Source organism: Cervus elaphus, chromosome X, assembly GCF_910594005.1.
Source record: "Cervus elaphus chromosome X, mCerEla1.1, whole genome shotgun sequence".
NCBI lineage: Eukaryota > Metazoa > Chordata > Mammalia > Artiodactyla > Cervidae > Cervus > Cervus elaphus.
In genome coordinates this window covers 47,744,392-47,758,757 of record NC_057848.1, presented here as the reverse complement: position 1 = coordinate 47,758,757, position 14,366 = coordinate 47,744,392, and the positions used below count along the sequence as shown (strand labels likewise).

Here is a 14,366-nt window from a genome sequence, read left to right as displayed (position 1 = left end):
CATCAGGGGTCACCATCTGGGTAATATACCAGGTATATTTTTCAGGAAGGGAACTGTTTAACATACAAGTAGGTCTGTAGCTTTGACAAGCTTTGGAAGTAAAGTACAAAAGCAGTAGCAGTCCTTAGCCTGAAGGAACATGAAACAAGATATATAAGGGAGCCAGTAGGAAATTTTTTTTTTTTTTACAAAAAAAGGAAAAGCAAATTATATTGAAAAATAACACATGCTTTTGCCTTGGCATGATTTGAAACATGAGAGCATTTATAATGGGCAGGACTTTTATCTATAAGATATATTTCATATTTTCTAAATAAATTGATTTGGCCAAATTCAAAGATAACACCAAAAAATTCTTGCAATAAAAAATTATAGCTTGCTTGGCTGAATATGTGTGCAGTTTGAGATACAAGATGAATTTCCTGAAAGCAGACTTTTATTTGCCTTGCAAATCTTGCAATTTAAAGGTTTACTTGTGTATTCATTACCAAAGCTCTATTTCCCTTGTTATTAAGGGGATTGGAATATTATCTGTAAGAGTGTGTGTTGTGCTCAGTGCTCAGCCATGTCTCTTTGCGACCCCATGGACTGTAGCCTGCCAGGCTCCTCTGTCCAGTATTCTTCAGGCAAGAATACTGGAGTGGTTGCCATGCCCTTCTCCAGGGGATCGTCCAGACCCAGGGATTGAACCTGGGTCTTCTGCATTGTAGGTGGATTCTTTACCACTGAGCCACTCGGGAAGCCCTGTAAGAGTAAGACAGTGGACACAAAACACCAAGAGATACAGAAGAACATGGAAGTGTTCATATCTTTTGACCCTGGCATTGTGAAGATATGCCAGTAAATTTAATTGCCTAAAAAGATTCTTACCAGCATCCAAATTTTCCTGATTCAGTTATTTTGAGGCTAATTTTTTAGGCCATTACATTTCAAAATATATCTGTGGAGCTTTTGGACAAGGCTTTTGTACTCCCAGTTCCTTTCAATCAAAAGAGTTCTATTTTATCTTTTGATGCATTTGGGGTTATTCATATTTAATTGCCGAATTGTTCTGATGCTTTTAAACGTTGTGAAAAGCTCTACTTTAGACAGAAAGCAAAAATACAAGAGATGGAATAAAACAACGCATCTATCCATTCAGCTTAAAAAAGATTTGTTGAGCACCTATTTTTTATTGTATAACAGTATGTGAATACAGTATCATTGTAAAAGATTCTAACAATACTATGAAAATGTTGACTCCCCCAGTTCCCCATTCTAAAGATCAATAATTTGGTATTAATCCTTCCAGTTCTCTTTCCATGTATTTACATATACATAGAAATACCTTTTCTTTTATTTACATAGGGTCATTAGTTGGATGTGCCTTGTTCTACATTATTTTTTATATAAATCCTAGAGCTCTTTCCATGTCAGTGCATATAGGTCATCTAGTGGTGTGCTGATAAATGTTTAACAACCAGCTCTCTGGGTTTAAAAAAAAAACAAAACTTGATTTGCAACATTTGCTGATTCCTGCAGTGTTAATACACCCAATACCGGTGTGAAGTCATTGAAGGAGGAATTGGGAAGGGATGTACACTGTTGGCTCTTGTAAACCATTAGAAAACACACCACTGAGTCACTCCTTTTTCTGTCTCTCTCTTTTTTTTTGGGGGGGGGGGGAGGCATCTTATTTTGAAGCGAATTGAGACTTTACAGAAAAGTTGCAAATACAGAACAAAATTCTATAAACCTATCACTTTTCCTGCCAATACTAACATCTTGCATAACCATAGTGCCATTGTTAAATTTAAGAAATTAGCATTAGTATGATGCTATTAGCTCATTTATTTTGGATTTCTTCAGTTTTCCACTATTTGCTGTTTTTGTTCCAGGATCCTATCTAGTATACCACAGTGCGTTTAATTGTCATGTCTCCTCTCATCTCATAGTTTCTTAGTATCAGTCTTTTTCATTCTTACATAGGGTTTCATATTATGGGTATATCAGTCTTTCATAGATGGATATATTGGTAGATTTTTTAACCATATTAACAGAGTCATTATATTAACAATACTATTCTGAACTTCCTTGTACATGGCCCTATAGGCACATATAGGCATGCTTCCCAGGTGGTGCTATTAGTAAAGAATCAGCCTGCCAGTGCAGGAGACATAAAAGACACGAGTTTGATTTCTGGGTCAGAAACGTCCCCTAGAGAAGGGCATGGCAACCCACTCCAGTATCCTTGCCTGGAGAATCCCATGGACAGAGGAGCCTCGCAGGCTATAGTCCATGGGATCACAGTCAGACATGACTGAAGTCAGACATAGACTATTAAGTATGGATTTGATGAGATTACATTTTTGATGAGATTTAATTGGTTTGATTTGACTGGATAAAAAGAACTGTTGTAAATAGGCCTTTAGTGATGTGGTGGTCTATGCCCCGATCAGTAATGCTGAAGAAGCTGAAGTTCAATTGTTTTATGAAGACCTATAAGAGCTTTTAGAACGAATACCCAAAAAAGATGTCCTTTTCATTATAGGGGGCTGGAATGCAAAACCAGGAAGTCAAGAAATACCTGGAGTAACAGGCAAATTTGGCCTTGAGGTACAGAATGAAGCAGGGCAAAGGCTAATAGAGTTTTGCCCAGAGAACACACTGGTCATAGCAAACACCCTCTTTCAACAACACAAGAGAAGACTCTACACATGGACATCACCAGATGGTCAACACCGAAATCAGATTGATTATATTCTTTGCAGCCAAAGGTGGAGAAGCTCTATACAGTCAGCAAAAACAAGACCAGGAGCTTACTGTGGCTCAGATCATGAGATCCTTATTGCCAAATTCAGGCTTAAAATAAAAGAAAGTAGGGAAAACCACTAGACCATTTAGGTATGACCTAAATCAAATCCCTTATGACTATACAGTGGAAGTGATAAATAGATTTAAGGGACTAGATCTGATAGACAGAGTGCCTGATGAACTATGGACGGCGGTTCGTGACATTTTACAGGAGACAGGGATCAAGACCATCCCCAAGAAAAAGAAATGCAAAAAAAGCAAAATGGTTGTCTGAGGAGGCCTTACAAATAGCTGTGAAAAGAAGAGAAGGGAAAAACAAAGGAGAAAAGGAAAGATATACCCATTTGAATGCAGAGTTACAAAGAATAGCAAGAAGAGATAAGAAAGCCTTCCTCAGTGATCAATGCAAAGAAATAGAGGAAAAGAATAGAATGGAAAAGACTAGAGATCTCTGCAAGAAAATTAGAGATACCAAGGGAACTTTTCATGAAGAGATGGGCTCAATAAAGGACAGAAATTGTAGGGACCTAACAGAAGCAGAAGATATTAAGAAGAGGTGGCAAGAATACACAGAACTATACAAAAAAGATCTTCACGACCCAGATAAGCACAATGGTATGATCACTCATTTAGAGCCAAGCATCCTGGAATGCGAAGTCAAGTGGGCCTTAGGAAGCATCACTATGAACAAAGCTAGTGGAGGTGATGGAATTCCAGTTGAGCTATTTCAAATCCTGAAAGATGATGCTGTGAAAGTGCTGCACTCAATATGTCAGCAAATTTGGAAAACTCAGCAGTGGCCACAGGACTGGAAAAGGTCAGTTTTCATTCCAATCCCAAAGAAAGACAATGCCAAAGAATGCTCAAACTTCTGCACAATTGCACTCATCTCACACACTAGCAAGGTGATGCTCAAAATTCTCCAAGCCAGGCTTCAGCAGTAGGTGAACCATGAACTTCCAGATGTTCAAGCTGTTTTAGAAAAGGCAGAGGAACCAGAGATCAAATTGCCAACATCCGCTAGATCATCAAAAAAGCAAGAGAGTTCCAGAAAAACATCTACTTCTGCTTTATTGACTATGCCAAAGCGTAGTCCTATTGTGTGGATCACAATAAACTGTGGAAAATTCTGAAAGAGATGGGAATCCAAGACCACCTGATCTGCCTCCTGAGAAATCTGTATGCAGGCCAGGAAGCAACAGTTAGAACTGGACATGGAACAACAGACTGGTTCCAAATAGGAAAAGGAGTACGTCAAGGCTGTATATTGTCACCCTACTTATTTAACTTATATGCAGAGTACATCAGAAGAAACACTGAGCTGGATGAAGTACAACCTGGAATCAAGATTTCCGGGAGAAATATCAATAACCTCAGATATGCAGATGACACCACGCTTATGGCAGAAAGTGAAGAAGAACTAAAGAGCCTCTTAATGAAAGTGAAAGAGGAGAGTGAAAAAGTTGGCTTAAAGCTCAACATTCAGAAAACTAAGATCATGACATCTGGTCCCATCGCTTCATGGCAAATAAATGGGGAAACAGTGGAAACAGTGTGAGACTTTATTTTGGGGGGCTCCAAAATCACTGCAGATGGTGATTTCAGCCATGAAATTAAAAGATGCTTGCTCCTTGGAAGGAAAGTTATGACCAACCTAGACAGCATATTAAAAAGCAGAGACATTACTTTGCCAACATTCCGTCTTGTCAAGGCTATGGTTTTTCCAGTGGTCATGTATGGATGTGAGAGTTGGACTATAAAGAAAGCTGAGAGCCAAAGAACTGATGCTTTTGAACTGTGGTGTTGGAGAAGACTCCTGAGAGTCCCTTGGACTGCAAGGAGATCCAACCAGTCCATCCTAAAGGAGATCAGTCCTGAGTGTTCATTGGAAGGACTGATGTTGAAGCTGAAACTCCAATACTTTGGCCACCTGATGCAAAGAGCTGATTCATTTGAAAAGACCCTGATGCTGGAAAAGACTGAAGGCAGGAGGAGAAGGGGACAACAGCAGATAAGATGGTTGGATGGCATCACTGACTCAATGGACATGAGTTTGAGTAAACTCCAGGAGTTGGTGATGGACAGGGAGGCCTGGCATCTGCATTCCATGGGGTTGCAAAGAGTCAGACATGACTGAGCAAGTGAACTGAACTGATGTGGTAGTGAGCTGTGGGGGAGGGGAAGCATTCTGTGATCCTATAATTAGGTCTCAGTCTTTAGTGAGCTTTTCCTCTGGACTGTGAACTTCACACTGATTTCTGAGTTATTTTTTTTTTTTCCTCCCCCATCAGGTGAACCGGATGGCTAGATTAGATTGGAGTTGGGAATAGGCACACCTCAAAGACATTGTGAGTTTGGTTCGAGACCACTGCAATAGGGTGAATATTTTAATTAAAAAATCACATGAATTTTTTGGCTTCTCAGTGCATACAAAAGTTATGTTGATAACATAATGTTTTATATTAATTATACAATAGCATTTGGTCTAAAAGAAACAATGTACATACCTTAATTGAGAAATACTTCATTGCTAGAACCATCATCTGATCCTTCAGCAAGTCATAAACTTTTTGACTGATGAATGGTCTTGCCTCCGCGTTGACAGCTACTGACTGGTTAGGGTGGTGGCAACTAGGGGTAGGGGTGGCTGTGGCAGTTTCTTAAAATAAGTCAACAATAAAGTTTGCTTCAGGGAGTAACTCCTCCTTTCATAAATGATTTCGCGGCAGCATGCAATGCTGTTTGATAGCATTTTACCCACAGTAGAACTCCTTTCAAAATTGGAGTCAATCCTCTCAAAACCTTTCCCTGCCTTATCAACTAAGTTTATGTAATATTCTAAGTTCTTTGTTGTCATTTCAACAGTCTTTACAGCATCTTCCCCAGGAGTAGACTCGATCTCAAGAAACCACTTTCTTTGCTCATCCATAAGAAGCAATGCCTCTTCTTTTAAAGTATTAGCTTAAAATTTCAGCAATTCACTCACGTCTTCAGGCTGCACTTCTGATTCTAGTTCTCTCTATATTTCTACCTTTATATTTCTGCAGTTACTTCCTCTACTGAAGTCCTGAACCCTTCAAAGTCACCCAAGAGGGTTGGAATCAACTTTTTCCAAACTCCTGTTTATGTTGATATTTTGACTTCCTCCCATGATCCACAAATGTTCTTAATGGCATCTAGAATCCTTTCCAGAAGGTTTTTAATTTAATCTGCCTAGATTCATCAGAGGAACCTCTATCTATAGCAGCTGTAGCTTTATGAAGTGTATTTCTTAAATAATGAGACTTGAAAGCTGAAATGACTCCTTGATCCATGGGTTGCAGAATGGATGTTGTGTTAGGAGGCATGCAAACAATATTCTCATTGTACATCTCCATCAGAGCTCTTGGGTAACCACATGCATTGTCAATGAGCACTAATAATTTGAAAGGAATCTTTTTGTTTTAGCAGTAGTTCTCAACAGTGGGCTTAAGGTATTCAAGAAAACATGTCATAAACAGACGTGCTGTCATCCAGGCTTTGCTGTTCCATTTATAGAGCATAGCCTGGGTGAATTTAGCATAATTCTTAAGTGCAATAGGATTTTCAGAGTGGTAAATGAGCACTGGCTTCAACTGAAAGTCATCAGCTGCATTAATCCCTAACAAGAGAGTCAGCCTGTCCTTTGAAGCTTTGAAACCAGGCATTGACCTTCTTCCAACAGAAAGCCACTTCATCTACTTCAAAAGTAGATGTAAAGTCTGTTGTTTAATATGTAGGCAGCTCAATAATTATCTTAACTAAGCTCTTCTGGATAACTTGCTGTAGCTTGCACGTCAGCACTTGCTGCTTCACCTTGCACTTTTAAGTGATGGAGACGACTTCTTTCCTTAAACTTCATGAACCAACGTCTGCTGGCTTCAAACTTTTCTTCTGCAGCTTCCTCACTTCTCTCAGCCATCACAGAATGAAAGGGGAGTCCTTTCTCTGAATGAGGCTTTGGTTTAAGGGAATGTTGTGGCTGGTTTGATCCTCCAGACCACTAAAAACTTTCTCCAAATCAGCAATAAGGCAGTTCTACTTTCTTATCATTCATGTGTACACTGGAGTAGTACTTTTGATTTCCTTCAAGAACTTATCCTTTTCACTCACAGCTTGTTTAACTGGCATAAGAGGTCTGTCTCAGCTTTCAACATGCCTTCCTTGCTAACCTTCATCATTTCTAGCTTTTGATTTAAAGTGTGACTCTTCCTTTCACTTGAACACCCAGAGGCCATTGTAGGGTTAACTGGTCCAGTTTCAACATTGCTATGTCTCAGGGAATAGGAAGGCTGGAGGAGAGCAAGAGGGATGGGGGAATGGCCAGTAGAGCAGTCAGAACACACACAGCATTTGTCAATTAAGTTTGCTATCTTATATGGGCATGGTTCATGGCATTCCAAAGCAGTTAAGGTAGTAACATCAAAGATCACTGGTCACAGATCACCACAACAAATATATTGATAATAATAATGAAAAAGTTTGAAATATTGTGAGAATTACAAAAATGTGACACAGAGACACAAAGTGAGCAAATGCTGTTAGAAAAATGGTGTTAATAGACTTGCTGGACACAGGGTGGCCACAAACCTTCAATTCTTAAAAATCATAATATCTGTGAAGCACAATAAAGCAAAATGCAGTTAAGGAATGTAGGTCTGTTGTGATTATTTCTTTAAGGCAGATTCCTAGAAGTAGAATTCCTTGGTCAAGGAACATTCCCAGTATAAATTTTGATAGACAATCAATAGCAATTGCAAAAATGCTTTCCAAAAGCAATTTACCACTTTATAGACCTATCAGCAGTATATAAGCAAGAGTACTTCTTGACTCTCAGGTGCCAAGTTAGGGACCAGGGACAAAAAGATGAAGAAGACACGGTATCTGTCCTGTCAGTGCTTAAAATTATGAGGCATTCATATAAGTAGGTATCCTCAATATAGCATGGTAAGTTCTGCGGCACAGTTTGGAAAGAGAAAGACCATACCGCTTTGTGAAATGCCCTAGATAGTCAAGATCAACACTGTCCAACAGAAATACAACCCAAACCACATATAGAGTTTTAAATTTTATTATTGCCACATTAAAAATGTGATAAGGAACTGGTGGAGTTAATTTAAATAAATTTTGATGTAATCAAATATATATCTAAAATATTAACATTTCAGCATGTAATCAATACAAAAATTATTAATTGGATAATTTACATTATCTCCTTTATATTAAGTCTTTGACTCTGACTAATCACATTTCAAATGCTTGGTAGACACGTATTGCCACGTTGTGGCTGCCATATTAGGGTACAGACCTAGGTCATTCAGCATGCATTTCCTATATCTACTTCTGAAGCATTTCTGCAGTCTCTCCCTTATAAGTGTATATTTGCCTATCGAAGGGGATTGGAATGGGGAAGTATTATTGATTATAAACATTACTAGACATCATCAGTCTTAATTATGAGAAACAAAGGCCAACGTCCTAACACAGAGGGCAGAGAAATAACTGCAGAGAGACTTGGAGGTTTCAGCCTATAGAAATATGAAAAAAGTGCTTCTTATGAAGTCAGCCTGCCTTGAGAGCCAAGATGCTTGATTGAGTTTGACAACTGGGGACAGCGAGATACTCCATTTGTTACCTTAACTTTGTAATAAATTTATAATTTCAGAGCATAGCTTTTTGCAATTGGATAAAACAAGAAGGATAAGAATTATAAAATCTACAGGACTCAGCACTAAGGAACATTTGTGAGGAGAGCATTAGGAACTGCCATTCTTAATCAACTGAAAAGACATTACTCCTAGAATATCTGAATAGGCAGACACATTCTGTCCAGACATTGAATTTCAGGGTAGTGCAAGTATTGGAATGGTACTTCTTGAGAGATCTGGGTAGTGTCCAACTCTACTCATTGAGTTTGTATATTTTTATATATTTTATATATGTCTTTAGGAAAAAGAATTTTGACTTTGAAGTCAGGAGTCATTGTATTAGATCTACTGTAACCAGTAGTGCTCATTTATAGGTAAATGTTCTGGCATTGTGTGATTTAGTTTTATTACTTTCTGTACCACTCTAATGACAGAAAGTGAAGAGGAACTAAAGAGCCTCTTGATGAGGGTGAAGGAGGAGAGTGAAAAAGCCAGCTTAAAACTAAATATTAAAAAAAAAAAAAAACTAAGATCATGGTATATGGTCCCATCACTTCATGGCAAATAGAAGGGGCAATGGTGGAAGCAGTGACAGATTTCCTCTTCTTGGACTCTAAACTCACAGCAGAACAGCAGATGGTGACTGCAGCCATGAAATTAGAAGACGATTGCTTCTGGGAAGGAACACTATGACAAAGCTAGATAGTGTGTTTAAAAAGCAAAGGCATCACTTTGCCGACAAAGGTCTGTATAGTCAAGGCTATGGTCTTTCCAGTAGTCACATGCAGTTGTGAGAGCTGGACCATAAAGAAGGCAAGTGCTGAAGAATTGATGCTTTTGAACCGTGGTGCTGGAGAAGACTCTTGATAGTCCCTTGGACTGCAAGGAGATCAAACAAGTCAAGCTTAAAAGAAATCGACACTGAATACTCATTGAAAGGACTGGTGCTGAAGCTGAAGCTCCAATACTTTGACCACCTGATGAGAACAGCCGACTCATTGGAAAAGACCCTGATGCTGGGAAAGATTGAGGGAAAGAGAAGGGGACGACAGAGGATGAGATGGTTGGATGAAATCACCAATTCAATGGATTTGAGTTTGAGCAAACTCCAGGAGATACTGATGAACAGGGAAGCCTGGCATGCTGCAGTCCATAGGGTCGTGAAGAGTAACTTGGCAACTAAACAACAATAAGTTGTAGTTTTTTGGTGATCAGTTTGTGAAGTAGATTAGAGCACAGAGATAACAGGATTGTGGTTCCAATCCTGTTTTGAGTTTTCCTACCACTCTTCTCTTTCCTGACTGAGCTCTGGTCACACTGAACTCCTTAGTGTTCTTCACATAGTTCATATAAGACTTCAAGGCTTTCTGTAAGTCCTTTTCCTTCTTCCTTGGAGGTTTTTTAACTAGATATTCATATGGGTTCACTTCATTCAGATCTTGGTTCAAATATTACGTACTCCAAGAGGTTTTTCCTGACTACTCTAATTTTTTTTCCCTTTATAGCACTTGTTACTGATGGGTATTATTTTACTCACATGAGTTATGGAAGGGTAGAGCTTTTGTTTTTTTATTCACTGCTATAAATAGAAAAACAGTGCCTGGCACAAACTAGGCATTCAAGAAGTACTTGTTGAATCAATATGTGAATATAACTTAATACTGCCCTGTTTGTTCACTACTGGTTGTACCCTTACTTCTAACCAGTGGGCTCATAATGTTTATACTTGGGTTTGGGGAACTTGCTTAAAGTGTGGCTATAAATATGTAACATGGATCTGGATGGTGATCCACTAGAAGCTAAGGACTATGTATCTTCCTCATTGGGTATCCAAGGCTGATATGCAGCCAATATGCTCAACAGGCTATGTTGGTTGTTTATATCCAACATCCATATTTGTCAGCCAATACCTTTGCAGTCATGACTGTTTATTACCTTTTCCTGTATTCCCAACATTCCCCGTGTACCCAGCATATGCTTTGAAAATACTTGTTGAATGAATCAATAAGTACATCCCCATAATAGAAGTACTGCCATATCTTTCCCGTGGATGTGCTGGTATATCCTGAAGTTCAATATAATTTTATACTTTGGTCATAGTGTTAAAAAAAATACTATTTCTAACAGAACTCAAACACTCGAGTTGCTTAGTTACCCCCAATCTACCCTGCACATAAATGCTCTCTTTGATTTCTTTTCACATCTCAGTATGTGGAAGTTCAGTTTGGAGGAGAGAAAAAACCCATTGCCTTGCCATGGTACCCATAGTCTGTAGAAAGTCACTTTCATTAGGTATTCATGCAAATATACATTACTAGGTAACAACTTGTTACCTAGAAAAGATACAACTAAACTAAAAAAAGAATTATAAAGTTTTACCACCCTCAAAGGGTATTTGACTAATTGTGTATACCTCTTTATCTGTCTTGATTGGCTAGAAGCAGTCCATTTCATTTATGATGAAAAATTAAACCTTATTTTGTTATTTTGAAATGATTCTCAGCACATGTATTTTCTCTCTCATTAAGTGCCCTCGTGTCTGACCCTTTGCGACCCCATAGACTGTACAGTCCGTGGAATTCTCCAGGCCAGAATACTGGAGTGGGTAGCCTTTCCCTTCTCCAGGGGATCTTCCCAACCCAGGGATCAAACCCAGGTCTCCTGCATCACAGGCGGATTCTTTACCAGCTGAGCCACAAGGGAAGCCCCCTTCAAGAAACCAGCTTACCTTAAATAAACCATATAAAATAGCCCTTGATCTTCAAACTGAAAACTACTATGCCTTTTGTTCTTTATGGCCCATCTAATTTCAAAAAAAATATCTGAACCAAGAAAGTCAAGCACATTTTCAATGTAACTTCTAATATCCATCATATTCAAATTATTTGGGGACTGAGTAGACTGAATTTTCTATAAAGCTGATGAATACCTTTAATTGGAGCGAGTATGTTAAACCAACTGTACTTTGAGCAAGGAAATCTCAGGGATGTCCTAATAGAGCTCTATTAGCATGCCATCCTGTACCTTATTCAGAACCAGTATCATCTGAGTTTCAGTTGTTTCCAATAATTGCAAGAGAAATTCATCAGACAGTACTGGCCTTAATCCAAATAAAAGGGTAGAAACCAATTAAATGCTTAAAAGTTTTAAGGATAAATTAGAAGGTAGGTGTTAGAAATCTCTTTGGCTCAACTCAAAGTGGATGAATGATTTTTAAATAGGCTATCTGGCTAGCTTTCCTGTTCTTGGTTGTTAATTCATATGCTATATATTTGTGTTAGACATATAAATTAGCCCCTATCAGACTGCCTAGGAACAAAAAGGAAAATATGAGATGGCTTATGAACAGATAAACTTTTTTTTCCCTTTTGGTTAATGTTGAAAATTGCAGTGAGAAAACAAAGGATTACCCCACCTTCTGTCCTAGGCACTATTTTCTCGTAACATTCTCTTCACTCAGTAATCTCAATCATTCTCACTTCAACTATTGCTTATGTGCATATTTGATTATGCAGTCTTTTCCTAGCCTTTATGTTTCTCCAGAATTTCAAATCCTTGTGTCTGACATGACTTTCTAGATAACCCTTCAGTCCCTGGAACCTGGCATCTCCAAATATGAATTCATCATATTCCTCCTGGGGTTTCCCAAGTGGCACTAGTAGTAAAGAACCTGCCTGCCAATGCAGAGACATAAGAGATGTGGGTTTGATCCCTGAGTCAGGAAGATCCCCTGGAGGAGGGCATGGCAACCCACTCCACTATTCTTGCCTTAAGAATCCCATGGACAGAGGAACCTGGCGGACTGCGATCCATAGGGTTGCAAGGAGTCAGACATGACTGAAGCAACTTGGCATGCATGCACACATATTCCTCCCATCACTCCTCCCTTCCCCAGACCACCTAGTAAGCATTTAATAAACACATATCTGGTACCAACTATTTGTAGCTAGTACTAAGCTAAGTGTGAAATCCCTAACTCTGTTAATGGTTCCACCATGCTTTCAGTTATCAGGCTCAAAACCTTAATCATTTTGGTTTCCGTCACTCTTTCCTATGCCCCTCCCCAGCACACCTACACACGTGCACATTAGTGCAAGCACATACCCACCCACTCATACACAGAGCTTGTTGCCAAATCCTGAGATGATGTTTATGCAATTTCTCCTTAAAGAATCACCTTCTTTGCATTCACACAGCCACCACCCTACATGAGGCACTCATCATTTTTCACCTACATTATTACAATGCCATGCCAATTTGTGTTCTTGCCAGAACTTTAGGCCTCCGATCCATCCTTCTCCACATTACTACTGGATTTATCATTCTTCAAAGGGTGCTCTGATGATATCATTTATTTGCCTAGAAACCATCAGTGCTCCTCATTGCTATCAAATTAATCTTCCTAAAGAAAACTGATCCTATTACTCATCTATTCAGAAAATGGCAGTACCTCCCAGTTGCCCAGTAAATTGAATCCAAATAGCTAAGGGTAGCATTCAATGTCCTCTACAATATGGCCCTTATCTACTGTTCTGGCCTTAATTTCCACTAACTTCTGTACATAGTTAAACTTCAATCAACCGCAACAACTTCCTTTGCCTCAAATACATCCTGTGCTTTACAAAGTCATATTTTGTTCAGCCTGCCCCCTCACCCCACCCATTCCTGCCACCTGCCCCACATATCCTTCAAAGTCTATCTCAAATCCTACTTCCTTCATAAAACCATCCCTGATCAACCAAGCCAATTTTACTCTATTGTTCCTTTAAAATATTTCTTTTAAAACAAAAATTTCTTTTTTTCCCCCAGATGGCAAACATCACACATGTTCATTGTAAAAAATATAGACAATACAGAAATCATAAAGATGAAAATTAAACTCCTCCATAATCCCCCCATACTGTTAATATGTTGCAGTATATCCTCTCAACCCTTTCTCCGGACAGCAACATATGTACATACACACACACACATACACACACACACACACATATACACGATATAGATCATGTAATTCATATTGTTTAGTAGCCTGATGTTTTTCATTTGATGCATCATAAATATTTCCCATGCCATTACATAGTCTTCTGCAACATGATTTAATAACCACTTAATCTTGTATTATTTATAATATCATCAGTTATTTAATTAATCTTCTATGGCTTGTTTTCTTGCAGCAGTACATTTGTTCGGCCTGACTTGGCAGTTGCAACCCGCTGAAGGACAGCTCTATGAAAATGGAGTTAGCAAGGGGAACAGAGGGACTGAATCCATGGATACTACTTACTCTCCAATTGGAGGAAAAGTTTCCGATAAATCAGAGAAAAAAGGTACCGATCAAAATATTGATTGATTATTGATTACTTTTTTTCTATTTTGGTCATTAGCACCAAATCTGGGATGGTTTCATTTCACATTAAATTTCATGATCACTCAAAAGAAATACTCTACGTGTACAGAATAAATATATGTAAATGTCTTGTGAAAAGAGATTCTCTATTGCCTTGAGTATAAACCAATTAAACTTTTCAAATATATTGGCAATTTTCAAATTAGATAAATATTTACAGGATGGAAGTTTCAATACAATGGAAATTGCATTTTACATATAGCTACCCTGAAGCAACGTGGGATTTTGATTAAGTTCTCTGTGTTCAAGCTGAGCATTTATATATAACATTTTACAAAGAATATATGGAAATTTCTTCTGTTTATAATAAGAAAATGCTTTCTATGTGTGATACAAGGGTGAATGTTTATGTCAATGTGGGGGAATATGAATTGTTTCCTCATTGGGAAACATGAATTCTTCCTAGTTGGGGAAAAGAAAAAAGCACTTTGAGCGTAGAATTGTTAAATTTAACCAACCTAAGTTTGAACTACCTGACTTATTTACAATAAATATCA

General features: G+C 38.4%; 1 protein-coding gene across 2 annotated transcripts in view; it reads left to right on the top strand.

Moving 5' to 3' along the window:
• The window catches only part of TENM1 (teneurin transmembrane protein 1), an 882,499-nt gene that overhangs the window by 548,626 nt on the left and 319,507 nt on the right, over nucleotides 1-14,366 (top strand). For both annotated transcript variants that reach the window (XM_043896987.1, XM_043896986.1), the window contains one exon: nucleotides 13,637-13,789. In XM_043896987.1, the coding sequence (XP_043752922.1) occupies nucleotides 13,637-13,789 (153 nt within the window). The remainder of the gene's footprint in view (nucleotides 1-13,636; nucleotides 13,790-14,366) is intronic.